The sequence below is a fragment of the Carassius auratus genome, chromosome 30 (genome assembly GCF_003368295.1).
Source record: "Carassius auratus strain Wakin chromosome 30, ASM336829v1, whole genome shotgun sequence".
In the NCBI taxonomy this organism is placed as follows: Eukaryota; Metazoa; Chordata; class Actinopteri; order Cypriniformes; family Cyprinidae; genus Carassius; species Carassius auratus.
Genome location: NC_039272.1, coordinates 3,252,780 through 3,270,808, shown reverse-complemented (window position 1 = coordinate 3,270,808; position 18,029 = coordinate 3,252,780). Strand labels below are relative to the sequence as shown.

General features: G+C 37.3%; 1 protein-coding gene across 1 annotated transcript; it reads left to right on the top strand.

The window, feature by feature from the left end:
* The first annotated feature begins 1,525 nt into the window (after nucleotides 1-1,525).
* LOC113048887 (squamous cell carcinoma antigen recognized by T-cells 3-like) lies at nucleotides 1,526-17,504 on the top strand. Its single transcript, XM_026210843.1, has 19 exons — nucleotides 1,526-1,730; nucleotides 4,080-4,206; nucleotides 4,698-4,802; nucleotides 5,019-5,203; nucleotides 5,392-5,497; nucleotides 6,244-6,368; nucleotides 7,393-7,548; nucleotides 10,010-10,148; nucleotides 11,507-11,614; nucleotides 11,735-11,812; nucleotides 11,893-11,951; nucleotides 12,068-12,177; nucleotides 13,076-13,188; nucleotides 13,275-13,351; nucleotides 13,544-13,712; nucleotides 13,823-14,277; nucleotides 14,378-14,530; nucleotides 15,607-15,794; nucleotides 16,907-17,504. The coding sequence occupies exons 1-19, from the start codon at nucleotides 1,527-1,529 to the stop codon at nucleotides 17,115-17,117; spliced, it is 2,868 nt and encodes a 955-aa protein (XP_026066628.1). The 5' UTR covers nucleotide 1,526; the 3' UTR covers nucleotides 17,118-17,504.
* Nucleotides 17,505-18,029: the final 525 nt, after the last annotated feature.

The following is an 18,029-nucleotide window of genomic DNA, read 5'->3' as shown; positions in this document are numbered from 1 at the left end:
GAAAAGCGCAGAAGATGCACAGCGCTTGGCTGCCGCTGCTAACGCCATGATGTCTGATTAATGACGTCACTGCATAACCACAGATCAACCAGCAGAGGGAGCGCTTTTACCGCATTACACTAATGCAATATACTCTATCTTCCATTAGTGTTTAACTATAAATATTATACATTTTACCTTCAGATTATATTGCACAGATAATGTCTGCCTTATAATCAATATCACCGCTGTTTTACACAAGCAAACGATAGTAGCCTATATTTATCTCAACCAACAGAGGCGAGCTTTCACTGCACTGCTCACATCTTAGTAATCATTTATTATAATAAATATTATAGTTTTCATCTTTGTCTGTAGCTGTGTATTTCTACATGCTGCATGTTATATTACTGCTGCTGTTAACTCATGGAACACAACCAGCAGGGGAAGCTATTTCACCGTGAATTTAAAAACATTAAATGTATAAATATAATGTTTTGCATATTACAATAATATTATTTAATATTTCACGTTTTGCATGTATGTTATATGCAGTGTTGAACAGGTCTGGTTAAGCAAACCTATTACTGTGAACATGTAATATAGGTTACAGATTACAAGTTGTAAAATGTAATAAAAGTAGTGTAACTATTTCAATTTGTTTATGTAGCCTAATGTAACTGATTACATTTGATGACTTTCTAATTACATAAAAAAATTATAAACTTAATCATTTTGAAACATTTAAAGCATGCAGGGTTTAACCTTACAGTAGTACTAATCAACACTGATTACTGTCTGATTTTAAAATCCTTCTTCACTTGAAATAAGATTATAATAATTTAATTTGAAAGCACAGCCAACACAAAATCAGACTTTTTACTCACAAAATTATTTTTACTTCGAGATTGTTCTGAGATTAAATGATATTTGAAATCATAAGATGGTTTAACAGCTATGATACTGTTTTTGAAATCAAATATTTGCGTATCTAGGACAGAAAAAACTGGCATCTAATGGCCTGGGGGGAAAACAGTTAATTTTAAAATAAAGCATACACATAAACCCAAAAAAGGAAATAATACAGATATTAAATAAGCATGTATCCTCTTCTCTGTCCTAAACTCCTGAAACATTTGTTTCATATATCACATATTTTACAGACGTCAATGCAGTTTTGGAAGGAAATCAGTCAAATGTGAGTGTAAATATTCAGATATAACCTCCTTTTTATAACATTTAATAACATTTTCATTAGTAGCCTAACTTGTAATTACATTTAACAGATTACAGTTACATTTAGTTTGTAATTAAATTAGACTACAAAATTCCGTAACATATAACTCCCCAACACTGGTTATATGTGTATATTTGAGAATGTCACGGTATTTTATTATGCCAATGCATGACGGCCAATGCATGACTTGCATGTAGTTAAGCCACGCCTCTTCACTGCACGAGCGCTCTGTTTTTCGCGCGAGGTCTTGTGCTGTGTGCGCGAGCCCTGCCTCTGACTGTTTCCAGGCAGATAGTAACGTTACTCAAACATGGCGACGACGGGTAACGAAGAACAGACGTTGTTGCCAGGTATCGAAGAGGAGGCTGAGGGCATGGAGCGAGAGATGGAGTCAGAGGAGGAGGAGGAAGAAGAAGAAGGGATGGGAGTTGAGCAATCCGAGGAGGAAGATGAAGAAGATACGTCTGAAGACGAGCGCGAAAATGAAGCGGAGATCCAGAGGCTGGAGGAACAGGTGAGAGGAATGAATGAGGCTAACGACTCTCCTCACATACGCAGCTTTCAAAACACCGCAAGAACGACTCTGCTGGGGAGTTTCTGTTCATGTATTTAACAGAGCCCGTTTATTAGAGAAGTCATATGTGCTTAACTTACCAAATACATGGCCAGGAGTGATTAAAAACACAGAAATGCATAACGGTTTTCCTGAGGAATGTGGCTAGCAGATGCTTAAGCGAGCTAGCGAAGACTCGTCTTGATATTAAATGTAATCCTCCGAGCTATCTTTTCATTTCGCCTTTTTACGTAGGGCTTCCAAATATATGCAGTCCCGGGTGTGTTAAAGAAGCTTTGCGACCTTCCTTTTCAAAAGACTTTGTGAAATATACAGTAATAAAGTTTAGCGTTGGAGTGTTTTGATGACGCGTGCCGCGCGCACGGAGTTTAAATTCGCGCCACAGAGCTGTCAAGAAACACCTATCAGTTCCTGTGAAAACTTAAGATTTTAATCATGTTTATAACAGTAGTTTTAGGTTACAGACCACATGCAGTGGCAGGAGGCGTTCAGGGGCTGAAGATAGACACTGTTGCGCAGTGTTTGGTAATGGTCATGTCCACGTGTTTGTTCTGTGACTCCTTATATTACTCCAGCTCTTGGGGTGGTTTCTGTTTTGACAAACTGTATACAGTAGCATTAGATGAAAACATCAGAGAGGCACAATAAAGGGACTGTATATATTTGTTTTACTGCATTTTTCTTTTTGTACCGAGATAAGAGCACGTTTCTGATGTGCATGTATTTTACTGACATTACTTGAAAGAATGCTGTGATCTATGTACACCGCGTTAGGATTAAAGTTATGATCATTTTAGTCAATTCTGCAAGACAGACTTTTCAGGATAGGAGATGGAATAAAAATGATCCCCTAAAACTTACTGCCAGATTTTAAAAGATCAATTCTTCAAAGAGTTGTTCTGGTCCTTCAAGAGTCACTCTCTACTTATCTGTAGTACTATACAAAAATAGTCTTAATGTATTTCACAATACTTCAGCATGTTATTCTTATTAATTGAGGGTACATTTTTAGGATTTTTTTGACCAAGCAAAGTCTCTGAGAGTCTGCAATTCTGGAGACTCCAGGAAGGTTGCAATTCTGGAAAATGGTGGTGCTGGATACTTGATGGTTTTACACCTAATTCTTCACATTAATTCTTAAATCTTTTGCAGTTAATGTGTGTCTTTTCATCTCTTTCGTTATTTTATTTTTTTGACCCCGCTGACCCAGTGAGCATTATGCTGTCCAGTAGCCATGTCTTTACTTTGTAATTTCTGTATTGCATTAGTTAAGAATATTTCTCATGGAGATTTAATAATTTTGGACTTTTCAGTCTCAGTTAAACCCCTTTTTTTTCTTTTTTTTTTTGGCTCATTTTATCTGTAAAAGAAAAGATGCCTAATAATTCTGCACACCAGAATATAAGGAGTTTTTCACTTCTAGTCTTCAAGGACAAATATATATAAATTATAAATGATTAAATAATAAGATTAATAGTAGTTGTTAAGATTGATGTGGTTTGGAATTGGTAAAATGTGCTTGAAAATAAAAAAATGTCATCAGAATATCAGAATTCTTTTTCCTGCAAGAGTTACATTTTCTGTGATTTTTTTCCATGAAAAGTGCACATGTTCGTTTAAGTCTCTGTGTCCTTGCATGCATCGTTTTGTTTAATTCAGAGCATTCCTGAGCAGTAAAGTCACTGAGGTTTTCTGTACAACCACAGTCATGTAACAGCTGTGATGTCAACTAAGTGTGTCCGATCTCTAATCCATCAGTCTGTTTGTTTTTTTGCAATACGTAAGCAGAGATTTAAAGATTTTCTTATTCCCTGCAAGATGTAGTGCCTCAGTTACAAGAAGTCACACGCATTATCTGATTTATTCCAATAATTTCCAGTCCCACACAGTTTCTCTCTCCGTGGGAAGTGGCGCTGTTCCAGTGTCTCCCACTCTTGCATGCTAGACTACAGTGAATGCCCACCTTGTCCAGATGAAGCCATCCTCTCATCCAAACATATCAGTTGTTAAACATTTGGAAAGAATCTGTACTGATGAAGTAATGCCAAAAGATTTAACTTCCCAAAGCATTGCAATCATTTTATGTTTTTTGAATGCTTCATTATTTAGATTTTCTTTTATGATGTGTAGTCTCATGTTGACATTGATGCTGAATGAGTTTAGCATGTTTATACTTTATTAGGTCGACTTGTACAAAATGCTTGGTGAATCAATTCAGTTGGAACATTTTGTGAAGTGTCATAATGCTAATGTCACCCCCCCCCCCCCCCTCATGTGCCATTTCTACAGCTGTCAATCAATGCATTTGACTACAACTGCCATGTAGACCTAATCAAACTCCTGCGGCAAGAAGGGAAGCTCCACAGACTGCGCAAGGCCAGGCAGAAGATGAGTGAACTCTTTCCTCTCACCGAAGGTGGGACATCCTTATTTTCTTTCTGTTCTTTGTTCTCTTTGTGCTTTAGCCAGATTTTTCTCTGACATTGCAACAGAGAGATCGGAGCCGATTATATCATTTTGAAAGAACAAGTGCTTTTAGAGTCCAGGCTATTTTTTGATTTGTTCTTGAGGTTTGAGTATCCATCACGCTTTAGGAATGATGATCTCCAGGAGCAGGACATTCTGCAGCAGCCCTGCAGGAAACAATTTGAAATGGGATGATGATTCTAATGAATTTACTGCACATGATAATAGGACATCTTTATAGTGCGCTGGACTGCAATAGCAGGAAAAAAAATGCTGTTAGAAAATTAGTTTGTTGCTAATGATGAATCTTTTAAAAATCAGAGAAAATATATTTAAACTTTGAAAGTGCATCTATTTAATATGTAAGGAGTGTTCAGATTTTATGATTTGGAGATAGAGGTATTGTGTAACGGTGTTTGACTGATTTGTTCGGTGGAACAGAGATTTGGCTGGACTGGCTGAAGGATGAAATCCGCGTGACAGAAGACGAATCAGACCGTGAGAAAGTCTACGAGCTGTTTGAGAGGGCTGTCAAAGATTATATGTGTAAGTTAATTGTATTCATATTCTTCGGTTCTTTGGAACTGGTCAAATTTTGTATTGTTTTCTAAATGTTATGTAACTGTAAAACACTAATTGTGTTAGCAACTATAATTTGATTAAATAACAAATTATAATTGCTGCTTATTTGTAAGATGGATTGTTTTGAGTTAAACCTGTGCTGGAGAATTAAAAAAGTGATACTGGTAAACCCATCCACAGGTCCAGAGATCTGGTTGGAATATGTACAGTACTCCATCGGGGGAATGGGAGCCCAGGGAGGCATTGAGCGTGTTCGCTCCATCTTTGAGAGGGCGCTGACTGCAGTAGGCTTACACATGACTAAAGGAGCTTCAATCTGGGAGGCCTACAGGGAGTTTGAGATTGTTATTCTCTCCACGGTCCAGGTATTTACTCTGGGTTCCTACTCCGATTTATTGCAGAATATCAGCATGGGATTAAATTGCTATGAATATAGCAACCTAAAATACTGTTTATTTAATATGAGCAGAATGACTTTTGATGTTAAATAAGTCTTATGATTGGTGACAGTGTTTTGTTTTGTCGTGCTTTTTAACCCATCCTCTGTTTTCAGCCTCCTCCTGGCAGCGTTGCATCAAAGGAGCAGCAGGAGCTGCTGAATGCACAGCTCGAACGCATACACAAACTCTTTAGACGACAGCTAGCTGTTCCTCTGATGGGTGAGAGCCGCTCTGTTTCTCTCCTCTCACTCCTACAGTCCCCCACTTTCCCATTCTTTCTTTTCTCTTTTCAGTGTTGGAATAAATAATCGGAAAAACTTGTCCACAGAAAGAAAGGGTTGGGAAAATTGATGCCGAAAGAATTTAGACTATGACTAAGATTGCGCAATTTGGCAGAAATAAAATCAACCGAGAACAACATGTCTAGACCGAACTGAGATCTGGTCAAATGGGATTGATTAAGGCTTAAGTTACAAATAATATTGATTGTTGCATGTGGTTTCCTTTCATTTGGATTTCTGAAAGCCAAGTAATGTCGGTCCTGTCAGGTAGACACCAGCGCTGCCAGACGCTTGAGCATGGCAGCAGAGCCAGGAGCAGCTTGCAGATAACCAGATGGTCTGGTTTTGTGAACAGGGTTTTTTTTTCCCGCTTCTCTCTTGCCGGCTGCTTTTGGCACAGGAGATGCAGTGGAGAACGCTCTGATCACATCCCACTCAGCTCAGAGAGCCAGATCGCAGATTAGGTTTTCGTACAGCATTGCTCATGTTTATATAGCCTTTCTTATTTGTCAGAAAATTGTAGTGATGACATAGGTGAGAAATGCAGTAGTGTCAGAAATACTATTATTCTAAACATCTTTGGAACAGAACAGACTCTGTGTGTCCCTGTTACACAGAAAAATTAAAGATTGCTTTAAATAAGCTTGCTTTCTGATCGCTTTGTGTTGATATTGTGTTCTTTAGATATGGAGGGAACGTATGCAGAGTACTCGGATTGGGCTGACGACGGCGTACCTGAGACGGTCACGCACCAGTACAGACATTCCCTTCAACAGTTGGAGAAATGCAAACCTTTCGAGGAGGCTTTGGTAACGGTTTACTTGTCTCACTGCTGTAGAGAAAATTTGGTTTTCTGATTTGATCTGATGTGAAATTATGTCTCTGGCAGCAGCTGTGGTTTTATAGATGGTGATTGTGATTTAGCTACAGCCTGCTTGCAGCCAATATCAGCTTTTCATAAGTGTCGTTTAGAGAATCTGATTGAACTAAACGTGTGGTAATGAAAGCTCTTTGTTCACAAACAAATGCTCAGCGACTCCTTACACTAATCTTTTCCGGAGAAATCAAAATGGGAATCTCAGTTAATTTAATCTCGTTATTTAATTTATGCGTTCCTTTTTTCTTTTCTTTTCTTTTTCTTGTTTTTTCAATTTCTTTTTTGTCTTTCATCAAACATTAAATGCCTGAACCATCTCTGAAACCTAACCATTTGGTGCTGGCAGAAGTCCTTCACAGTTGACTGCAAAACCCACACCCTTTTCACTATTTAATTGATTCCTGATGGACAAAAGCAACTGCTCTATCTTTTTTCACTCTTAGAATATCCTGTTTTTCTTGGACATTCAGCACACTAAAGAAACAAAATGGGTTTGGGTAGCCAAGGTTGACTTTAAAGCCTGTATTCATGCTGTTAGACCTCAGCCTGACAAACACACAAACTAATCAGTGACCCTGTTTTTTTTGCAGTGAAGTTCTCAGAACTAAATTTGTACAATTAAGTCTTATATTATGTTTTTTAAGATGCAGATTTTCATATTCAACATATGCATATTTAAAATATTTATATTTAAAATTCACTCAAGTCACAAGAAGAACTGAAATCAGAGAACAAATTCAATCTATGAAAGTGGAGATGTTCCCAGAAAGAAGTTAATTAAATTAACTGGACTTCACAAATATTTTGAATTGCTGAGAGATGGATGTTGTTAATGTTCAGCAGCGTAAACAAATAAGTGCTTTTGCGATCTTTTCAGTAGAACAGATGTAATTTTTCTGTATGACTCTCTTTTTCTTCCCTGTTAAACTCAAAAGCTGTTGTTTCTTATTTTCTAGCTGGTTTCTGAACCTCCAAAGCTGGCAGAGTATCAAGCTTACATAGATTTTGAGATTAAGGAAGGAGATCCAGCTCGTGTCCAGATCATATTCGAGCGAGCGCTGGCAGAGAACTGCCTCGTGCCGGACCTGTGGATCAAATACACCACGTATCTGGTGAGCGACTCTCATGAGCACGTCTGCTTTCACCAACAGCCTTCTGCACAGCTCACAAACTGACTGATCCACACGTGTGCCAACCCCACACTTCCCTCTGTTTATTCAGGAACATATGAATTGCTTTAATGGGATGGTAATGAGATGCACAAGCCACAAATGTGCAGCAGCATAGTTGCAGCTGAAAACACATTAGAGAGCCAGCTCCTCACCAGATGGAGGAGAAGAAGAAGCGGGGAAAACTGCGAGTTAACGAGACAGAAAGAGAGATGGTGGGAGGCACGTAGGGAGAGAAAAATTAGGACGAGAAGTGGGGGGAGAACGACACCTCCCCATATTAGCAGCCGAAGTGGCAATCCATTTGGGCTTTCTGATTCAACGACTCAAGTTAATGAACTTCTGCATTAAGGGCTACGGGTGGCGTGTGTTGGTGGAGCCCATTCAGGCGCTTGAATTCCTGGCAGCTATGGATGTGCGAAGTAATTAAATCAAAACTTCATGCTTGTACTCTCTTAGGTGATTAAATTGAGATGCTATTTAACTAAATTATGCACCTCACACTGTGAGTCACAGAGCTGCTTTGCCTAATGGATATATTGAGGTTATTACTTGATTTTACAAAGTGCTGTATTGTATCTAAAGCCTCCTAATGACCTGCACCACTTTAGGATCGAATGTTGGATCAGTTTCCATAAAAAGGAATGAATTTTATTCCAATGACTAACATCCATCCATCACCCATACGACTAGAGCATTTAGCTAGATTTATCCGTCATATTTTAACGGTCCTAATATTCATCCCTACTAACAAACTTGGTGTGCTTTAAAGAATGATGTAACTGTGATTCATACTTCAGCAGATATCATCATTAAGTCATTGATGTAATGGTTTTGAAGAGCAGTGAGCAGATGTTGAGTTGGCGTAGGGTGTGCAAAGTCGAGATTTTATGCATCTCTCCCGTTTGTAGAGGCAAAATTGTATTTTACTGAATGATTATTGATGTAAGGCAGTTAAGCACAGACCGATTTATCTTGGCTATAGATTTAATCTCTTACAATGGAGGACTGATTCCCTGCTCAACGTCTCCTTTAGCTCGATTGTTACATGTAATCTTTGAGCAACAGAGGTGCTTGTAAATGGGTTGGCAGCAGAACAGCAGTGCTGGATTGGGTGGGGGATTATAATCATTACAGACTACTCATTACACACACACACACACGCACGCACACACACGCACGCACACACACACACACACCTGCTCTTTCTGGAGCGTGTTCAGTGGCTTTGGTGCAGAAGGCAAAAAGACCATTTCTGTGCATTTTAATAAGCAATTCTTTAAAATGTCCTATGACCTTTAGGTTTCTGTCTTTCTCAAGACCAGTTTATTCAAGACTTTGAATAAAAATGGATCCTTGTGGACCTATTTGCACTGAGAAACATTAATCTTTCATCAAAATAAAATATATATATATGCATATTAGAGCTGTCAAATGATTAATCGCTTCCAAAATAAGTTTTTGTTTGCATAATGTGTGTACAGTGCACATTTTTTATGTGTATATATATAAATACACACACATGCATGTATTTCAGAAAAAAATCTGTTGTTTATATATTAAATATTTATTTGTAATATAAATTATATAAATGAATGTAAATATTTTCAAATATATATACATACATAACAATTCTACATAGAACACACATTATGCAAAAAACAAATATTTTGGATGCGATTAATCAAAATTAATCGTTTGACAGCTCTAATGTGTGTGTGTGTGTGTGTGTATACTAATATATGTATGTGTGTGTTAGAAAAGGCATTAGCTGCTATTAATTATCATGATATTATATCTGTTATACTGTTTTGTTGTATCCGGTCTGAATTTGCTTGATTCACACTGATGTGTATAAATATATTTTAACATTTTGCTATGAATAGGCCATCAGTAATTTTTGCCTTTTTAATATGAATAGTCCTTTAGTAAGTAAACAAGCAAGAAAAGCTGTCATGATATCTCTCCCAAAACAGCTGTTTGAATTAATCAAGATAATGATTTCCTTTCCCAATCAATCTGTAAAAACATTTACATGCTGTACATTTGGAAAAATCAGCTGTCAAGCAACCTGAGGATCCAGACATTTTTTCAGAACAGCATTATAGTTATTCTCATTAGCTCTGCATCTGTCTGAAACGTAGTCCATAATTCTAATGTTCTGACCCTTTCAAACCAGTATTTGACCAGGATGTCAGGACCTTCCCCTATTTTTCTTCATCAAATTGGAAATGGAAATATTCCACAATCAGAATGTTTGGTGATTAAATTAAAATTTTTTGTTTTTCACAAATAGCTGCTCTTGGTGGACGTAGGCTTTGTCACTCCTCTACTTAGACTGCTAAATTTATTTTACAAAACATTTGGTGACTTTGCTCATAATTGTTTTTCTGTTCTACCTCAGGATCGTCAGTTGAAGATTAAAGACCTAGTGTTATCTGCTCATGAGCGAGCCGTCAGGAACTGTCCCTGGACCATGAGTCTATGGAAGAGCTATCTTTTGGCTCTAGAGAGGCATGGAGCTGACCATCAGACAGTGACAGGTACTTTCAAAATAAAAAATAAAAACAAAAGCAAAGGCAATATCTGGGAATTCAGAAATCTTATTCTATTTATGCTAAACACAAAATTGGCTTAAAATTTTATTTGAAGTTTCTTTAAATGTATTTTTGAAAGTCTTACATAATATATTCTCCCTCGCCTCTCTTTATTCCGTCTGTTTAACGCACGCTGCAGTGCTCTTTCAGTAAAGATTTCAACTTAACGCAGACTGTCATGGCGGGTCTTTATGCAAAAATGGAAAGGCTTGCGTGAATTAGTGACATTTATAGATAAGGATATGACCGTTAGCTGAAAGTTTTTTGCATTGAAAATGCACACGTATCTGTTAAAGCCTCTGACAGGCAAAGCATTATGCTAACGCATCAGCTTGAAGCTTAAAATAAAGATTTAGCATGTTTTGGGCAGCTTGGATCACATACCTTTCCTGCAGGAGCTCTTTCTGTTTCCTCCAATATATGTAGATGCATTTTGTCCATAGAAATGCGTTATTCAGTGCTGTAATTTGTTGCGACCGGCTGCAGTTGTACGTGCACTGTGGGCAGACCCGACTAATCGATAATGAGAATCTATAATAATTGATTTTATCAATTAGTTGTTGCAGCCCTATAAATATTGTGCCTTTAACTTCTTGTTTATTGAACGGTTGCATAAAATCCGTATCACATTTGTAATCATACTGATTTTTAGAGGTGAAAACTGGCACTCTTTGTATTATTGACTAACTCTCTTTCTTTGGTATTTTTATGCATAACTGTATGGGGAGTGTGTGTGTCACAAAGAGAGATGAATGGGACAATCAACATGAATGGTGCTTAGTCTTTCACAAAACATAGCAACTTAGGCACATCATAACTAGCCACCATATTGATTTACGGTCTTAAATATTTCCAGCATTTATCAGGTTGTGCGTCAGTAATAATGGTCCATGGGGAAACGCAGTGTTCCATGTGTTGTTACAATACATGGACTAAACTTGATGATTTGTTTTGTATTAGAGTTACGCGAGGAATCATTTCAGTCCTAATAGAGATGGACATGGTGAGCAACAGTACTCATATAGGCTGTGGAGTTTAAACAATGCTCAGTTGATACTAAGAGGCCCAAATACTTAGATATTTGCCTTGAGTCGTTGAACAAGTGTACCTAATAAAGTGGTTAGTGAGTATATAGTGTAAGTAGTCAAGAAATCCTGCAAGTTCATTGGTCAAAAGAAATGAAAACACTGTTAGCAATATTGAATCAGTTCATGAATGGCGGAAACATTGTTGCAGGAATTGAACAAATGATTTTAATACACAAGGCTTGACATTACCAAGCATTATAATTTCTTTGTTTTCAGATGTGTTTGAAAAGGCCCTGAATGCAGGGTTCATCCAGGCGGCTGATTATGTAGAAATCTGGCAATCTAATCTGGACTACCTGAGAAGACGTGTTGATTTTAGCAAAGGCAAGAGCATACGTTTTGTTTTTCTTTCTTTTTTACTACTGGTTTGCTCTTACATTCTGAAGTTTTGGCAGCTGATATCAGATGAGTGAGTTTGATGATTTATTGTTTTGATTATTGCAGAATGGAGCAGGGAGTTGGACGAGCTGCGGGCAGCTTTTGCACGCTCCCTTGACTACCTGAAACAGGATGTAAAAGAGAGTGAGTATCTTGTCTGTTTTTATGAGGTATGAGAGTACTTGTAGTAAAAAAACGCATGTAACTGCTATCTGGTTTCTCAGGGTTCAGTGAAAGTGGAGATCTGTCCTGCATAATAATGCAGATCTGGGCAAGGATAGAGGTGAGGAAACACTATACTGCTCCATCTGTCCATCCTCCATTAACTAATGTCGTTCTATTGATTACAGTCTGTCCGGAGTTGTTACAGTGCTGCTTGTGTTTGATTGCTTTAAACAGGCCTTACATTGTAAGAACATGCAGAAGGCCCGTGAACTGTGGGACAGCATTATGACAAAAGGCAATGCAAAATATGCCAACATGTGGCTGGAATATTACAACCTGGAAAGGTCAGTCAGTTTGTGCATCTGTTGAGATGTTTTCACTTGATGCACAAAATGCTTTTTGGATCATTCTCTAATTATGCCTGGGAAACATTACGTAACTTTGATTTGTTCATTAAATAATGATTAAATACTCTGAAATTCATGTTAATTTGAGAAAAAGGTGTTCATTTGGGGACAAAAAGGAAGCATTTTCACTAGAGGTCTTAGATTTTTAGACACTGTATTATTGCTGCAAGCACTGGTTCTCAGCCAGGATCTGATCAGAAATACTGAAATTAATTTTGTCTATAATGGGGAGCCTTTGAATATTGAGTTATACGATGGGTACCTTTGAGTCTAAAAGTTTGAGAACTATTGTGTTTTAAAGATGACACAAAACAGCCCTTGCAACACATTCGACTTCAATAGTGTAACGTATTTCTGAGTGAAGCAGAATATTCTGGAAGTAATGTATGGGGTTAACCTTTATCCATCGGGATTTGACTGGATCAGAAGGGGGTTGTGTGCTATAATGTTAGTTAATATAATTTTCCCCTGGGCTGTGAGACCTTGGTTATATCAGCAGAAAAATCTGTTCTATTGTATGGGTTGAGCAAGTTATTACATTTTAATGAAATTATGAAAACAGACATTTGTGACCTGTGCTGGACAAAATGAACCTTGAAAATGATAGAAGACTAAGGAAAAGCCAATTTTGAGAATTTTTGTAATGCTCAGTTCTAATATAATATTTCACATTCAGACTCATTTTACCAGCACTTGTTGCATTTCTCTTCAGAATAATGTGCATTTATAATAAGTTAGGGGTTGATATTATTTTGATTTAATATTATTGTCTTTAAAACTTGGAACGGCAGGTAACGGCTGCTGTTTTATCTCTGTATGCATGTTTGTGGATCAGGTCATATGGAGATGCTGCTCACTGCAGGAAGGCTCTCCACAGAGCTGTACAGTGTACATCAGACTACCCTGAGCATGTCTGTGATGTCCTGCTCAACTTTGAAAGAGTGGAGGGTGAGTTAATTGATGCATTTATAGATTTCTGTTTATAAGGGTGCCCAGATTTGTAGGGTTTATTTGGATGTTGTTGTGTCTCACAGGCTCTCTGGAAGACTGGGATGCTGCAGTCCAAAAAACAGAGACTAAACTCAACCGAGTCAATGAGCAGAGAGCAAGAGTAAGTCCTAACTAGTCTCCATGGGATTTTCTAGATACCTGGCATGCATTATATTTTTATGTATGTCCTTTTTTTCCAGGAGTAATGTAGTGACAAGCAAGCAGATACATCTCTCATGCTTGTCTTGAAGCTTGCCATGTGCAAATGTTTTTTTGATGTATTTTCTGAGCTGTTTCAATGCTGTTTCTGCAGGTGGCTGAAAAAGAGGCTGTCCTAGCCAGACAAGAAGAGGAGAAAGCTGAGCACAGGAGAAAAGCCAAGGCAGATAAAAAAGCCCAAAAGAAGAGCCAGAAAGCAAACAGTACTGGGGATAAACGGAAAGCTGAAGATGAGGACGAGGATGAATGGGGAGAGGATGAAGGTATGGATGAAGTTGCATAATTCTGTTGTGTAAAAAAAGAGAAAATGGAAATCATTTCCAAACAAGTGTGGTTTAGACTTCAGCTGTACTGATGTATCAAATGTGTGCAGAGCTGCCATCCAAGAGGCTCCGAGGGGAGGAGGACTTTGGCAGCACAGCCACAGAGGAGCACATGGAGACAGAAAGTGGGCTTTTCAGTCGGCGAGTTCCACCACCACGTAAATCTGAGCCACCCAGTTTCCATAAGAACCAACAGGGACTGTCTGAAGCCCCGCGACAGCCCCAGGAGCAGCGCAGAGATGAAGATAGTGTATTTGTCAGTAACTTGGCTTTTAATCTGGAGGACCCAGAGGGCAAGATGCGAACATTGTTTCAGGGTTGTGGGACTGTACAGCAGGTGCGACCCGTGTTTACACCAAAAGGTGTGTTTAGAGGCTATTGCTATGTGCAGTTTGAGGACAGGCTGGCTGTATCCGAGGCACTGAAACTGGACAGACAAGAGGTGGATGGGCGGCCCATGTATGTGTCTCCTTGTGTGGACAAGAATAAGAATCCTGACTTCAAGGTATCTAGAATGTATACTGCAGAGTTTGTGATATAGTGTTTATGATGTTCAAGTGAACAATTTGGTTATCATTTTTAAAATGTGAATCAATGTGTCTTAGGTTTTTAAGTACAAAACAGCAATGGAGAAGCACAAGATCTTTATCTCGGGCCTGCCTTACTCCTGCACTAAAGAGACACTGGAGGATCTCTGTAAACAGCATGGCACAGTGAAAACCATCCGGCTTGTCACCAACCGCTCCGGCAAACCCAAGGTGAGTGGTCGGTCTCTGTCAATAATATAAATAGAGAGTTTGTACTTTTTTGTACAGACTGTCCCAGTATCCTGCAGAATATAGTCCATGTATAAAATGAATGGAAACTAACAGTTACATTTGATCAAAAGTTACTGTAATCATTTTACAAAAGATTCTATTTCAAATAAATGCAGTTTTTTTTTTACTTTGTTCATCAAATAATCCTGAAATGTAAAAAAAAAAAAATATTAAGCTGCAAAATCTGTTAAAACTGGTAATAATAATAATAATAATAACCATTATTAATAAGTGAATCATATTAGCATGATTTCTGAAAGTTCACGTGAAACTGAAGACTATAGTTAAGATGCCTTAAATTAAGCTGTCACCACAGGAATAAATAACTATTTTTCTATTTCAGTATATCTAAAAACGATTGCCGCCTTCAGTTTTTTGTCCAATTCGAATATCTAACATCCTTAAATCAAGCTGCAAAATGAAGAAAAAAAGTCTTGTTTTATGAGAAACTGAACAAAATTGAGCTAATACTTAAAACCATAATAAATATTTGTCAGTAGGATATAAAAACTTTGAATTATAAAACCATGTGAATTAAGCAGATTTTTCTGAGCCCAATTGCAGGTTTTTGTTTTAATCATGAACTTGTTTAATTTATGAATTTCTCATAAAACAATTAACGTTTAATTTATCAAGTTAATGTATTTTAATTCAAGAATATTTTAGATGTTTGCAGTGGAAAACAAGACAAAACTAACGAGCAAAAACAGAACATTTTCTGTGATCAGAAAGAACGGAGCAGAGCAATTCAAGACTTTTTTTTAAATGAATTAAATAGTAATGAAGAATTATTTGGTTGTGTTGCTAATACTACTCATTGTCTGTTGGCTCGGTTTACATTTAGAGAATATACTGACTTTATAAAACCTTCTGAAACCCTGTATAGTCATCTTCAAGCTGATTTTCTCAGATAATATGCATGTTCCTGTAGATGCATTACCTGTCCAAAAGTTCAACCAATATTACTATTGTCCTGTGTTGTTGAGTTTTCACATAAATGCATGTGTACTTTGTAGGGTTTGGCGTATGTGGAATATGAGAATGAAGCGCAGGCCTCGCAGGCTGTGATGAAGATGGATGGCACCATGTTGGAAAACTTCACAATCTCTGTTGCCATTAGCAACCCTCCGAGCAGGAAGATGGAAGATAAAGCAGCACCAAGTCGAATCCTGGGGGCATCGACACTGAGGCAACCTCAGGGAGCGTAAGTACCTGATACGTCAGGTTAGCTGGTCTGGTGTTGAATTACTATGTGGATGTCAGTTATTATGGTGTGAAAATCAAGACCCATGTCTCCAGAGAAAAAGGCATTTATTGTCGAAATTTGCTCTGAAATTCGATTCAAGAAAGTAAAAGAGGCTTCAGCTGCCCCTTTGTATAAATTTAAGGGCTAAAGGATTAATTAAAATAAAATAAAAATTGCGATACCGCTCATCAAAGACTGCAGTTTAAGTAGATAAATATACATGCTGTGTGAATGAAGCTCAGGATATTCAGTGTGGCTTGGTTTGCAGTAAATGCTGCTCCACACAAACTCATCTCTGCATTTGTTGTAAGTTTGGGTCGATTATAATGTTCATTGAGAAAACAACATGCACCAGCTACTACAACAGATTTCTAATGAGATTTATAAACCTTCCCATGGCTTTGTGGCAAAATGAAAGCTTGCATTTTGAAAATAAAGAAATCAGGAATTAAGTATTAATATTAGTACTGTCAAACTATTGATCGCGATTAATCAAATCTAAAAAAAAGTTTTTATTTGCGAAATAAATCTGTGTGTACTGTGTATATTTTTGTATATATAAATACACATACACGCTGTATATATAAAGATGCGTGTGTTTATATATACATAATAAATATGCACAGTACACACATTCTATTCGAGCAAAATCCTTTATTTTAGATGTGATTAATCACGAATAATCGTTTGACAACACTGATATTATAATTTTACTATAATACTATGAAATTACTATTATGTTTCTTAGATATTCAATTTATTTTACTGTGAAATAGTATTATATATTTTTTTCAGTTTAATATTTAATAATGTTAAAGTTTAATATAAACATTTAACAAAAAGATTAGTCTAGTTAAGTTGCAATTGATTTATCATATCTACACTAGTTTCTACAGCTTTCATAAATATTTCTTTTTTTATGTTATTTTAATAATAAATAAAATGCTAGTCCTACAAAGCAAAAAAAAATGTTTTAAATGTTTATTTATAAAATATACATAATTCTTTGTGAACAAAAAAAAAAAAGTTATTTCTCTTTACACATTTGAATTGTTTTTTGTTTTGTTCAGAAGAGGAAAAGGACGCACTCAGATCTCTCTGCTGCCACGCTCTCTGTACCGACAGAGTGCTCCAGATGCCAAAGCAGAGAACGGGACTGTTTCTGCACCACACGCCACAGTGACCGATGGAGTGCATGAAGGACCTGGACCCACAAGCCTGGACACCCAAACCAAGCGTCTGTCCAACGAAGACTTTGCCAGGATGCTCCTCAAAAAGTGAAACTGTATGCAGAGACCACAAGAAGAATACCTGCCTTCTGACAGAAAGCCATGCTGTGTCCTTTAGAAGTCCGGTGGAGAAACAGCGTTTTAATTTAGCCTGCTTTCTGTAAATACGTGACCACTCCCAACATATATAGGAAAACTATTTTAACACCTCAACGTTGAGATGCGAGCTGTATTGTTTTCTTTATTTCTTAGTAATAACGAACGGGATTTGTGGGCAGATTTCAGATTTTGTCAGTGAGTATTTTTTTAACAGGATGTTGAAACAAACGATGTGGTGATCGTTGTTTTAAAAGGTATATGCAAGAACATTAAATATTAGGATACATGATGTATCATAAATATGATTTAACTCTGCTTCATTTCTCAGTAGGTCCCTTTTGGGGCAGCTGATATGTAGATGCATCTTGCACCTCTGTCTTGTCAAAGCCAACAATAACAACAAATAAAGATCAAAACCTTTATTTTACATATTCACTGAACTGCACGTTGTATAAATAATTTATTTGCAGTACCACAGCCATTTGAACCAGTCTCGCATGTGTACATTTACAACGAATAAATAAACTGTCTTCATAGATGATGAAGACTAATGGAGTAATAGTTGATCTTGTCAGCAAATTAAATCCAGCACCTTGCCAACAATAAGTCACTAAGAGTTTCAGCTTTTGTGTTTATTAGACTGCAATGCTTTAATTAAAAGCTGTCCTGGAAATGAGTAGATTCTAGTTTTGTCACATTTTGTATTTTCTCCAAGCACTGCCCTTTTGATTCTTGTTTAATTGCTGACACGGCTTGTAAACCTGGCTTACCTTGTGTGCTCACTAATGGTCTGAAGATTAAAGCTTGTGCTCCACACATATATTCAGTTCAACATTCAATCTAGAACTCCTGTTTTAGCTAATCT

Coding starts and splice junctions, on each gene's coding strand:
- LOC113048887 (XM_026210843.1), top strand. CDS start 1,527: ATGGCGACGACGGGTAACGAAGAACAGACGTTGTTGCCAGGTATCGAA. Junction 5,498..6,243: donor GCTAGCTGTTCCTCTGATGG/GTGAGAGCCGCT, acceptor TGTGTTCTTTAG/ATATGGAGGGAACGTATGCA. Junction 6,369..7,392: donor AACCTTTCGAGGAGGCTTTG/GTAACGGTTTAC, acceptor CTTATTTTCTAG/CTGGTTTCTGAACCTCCAAA.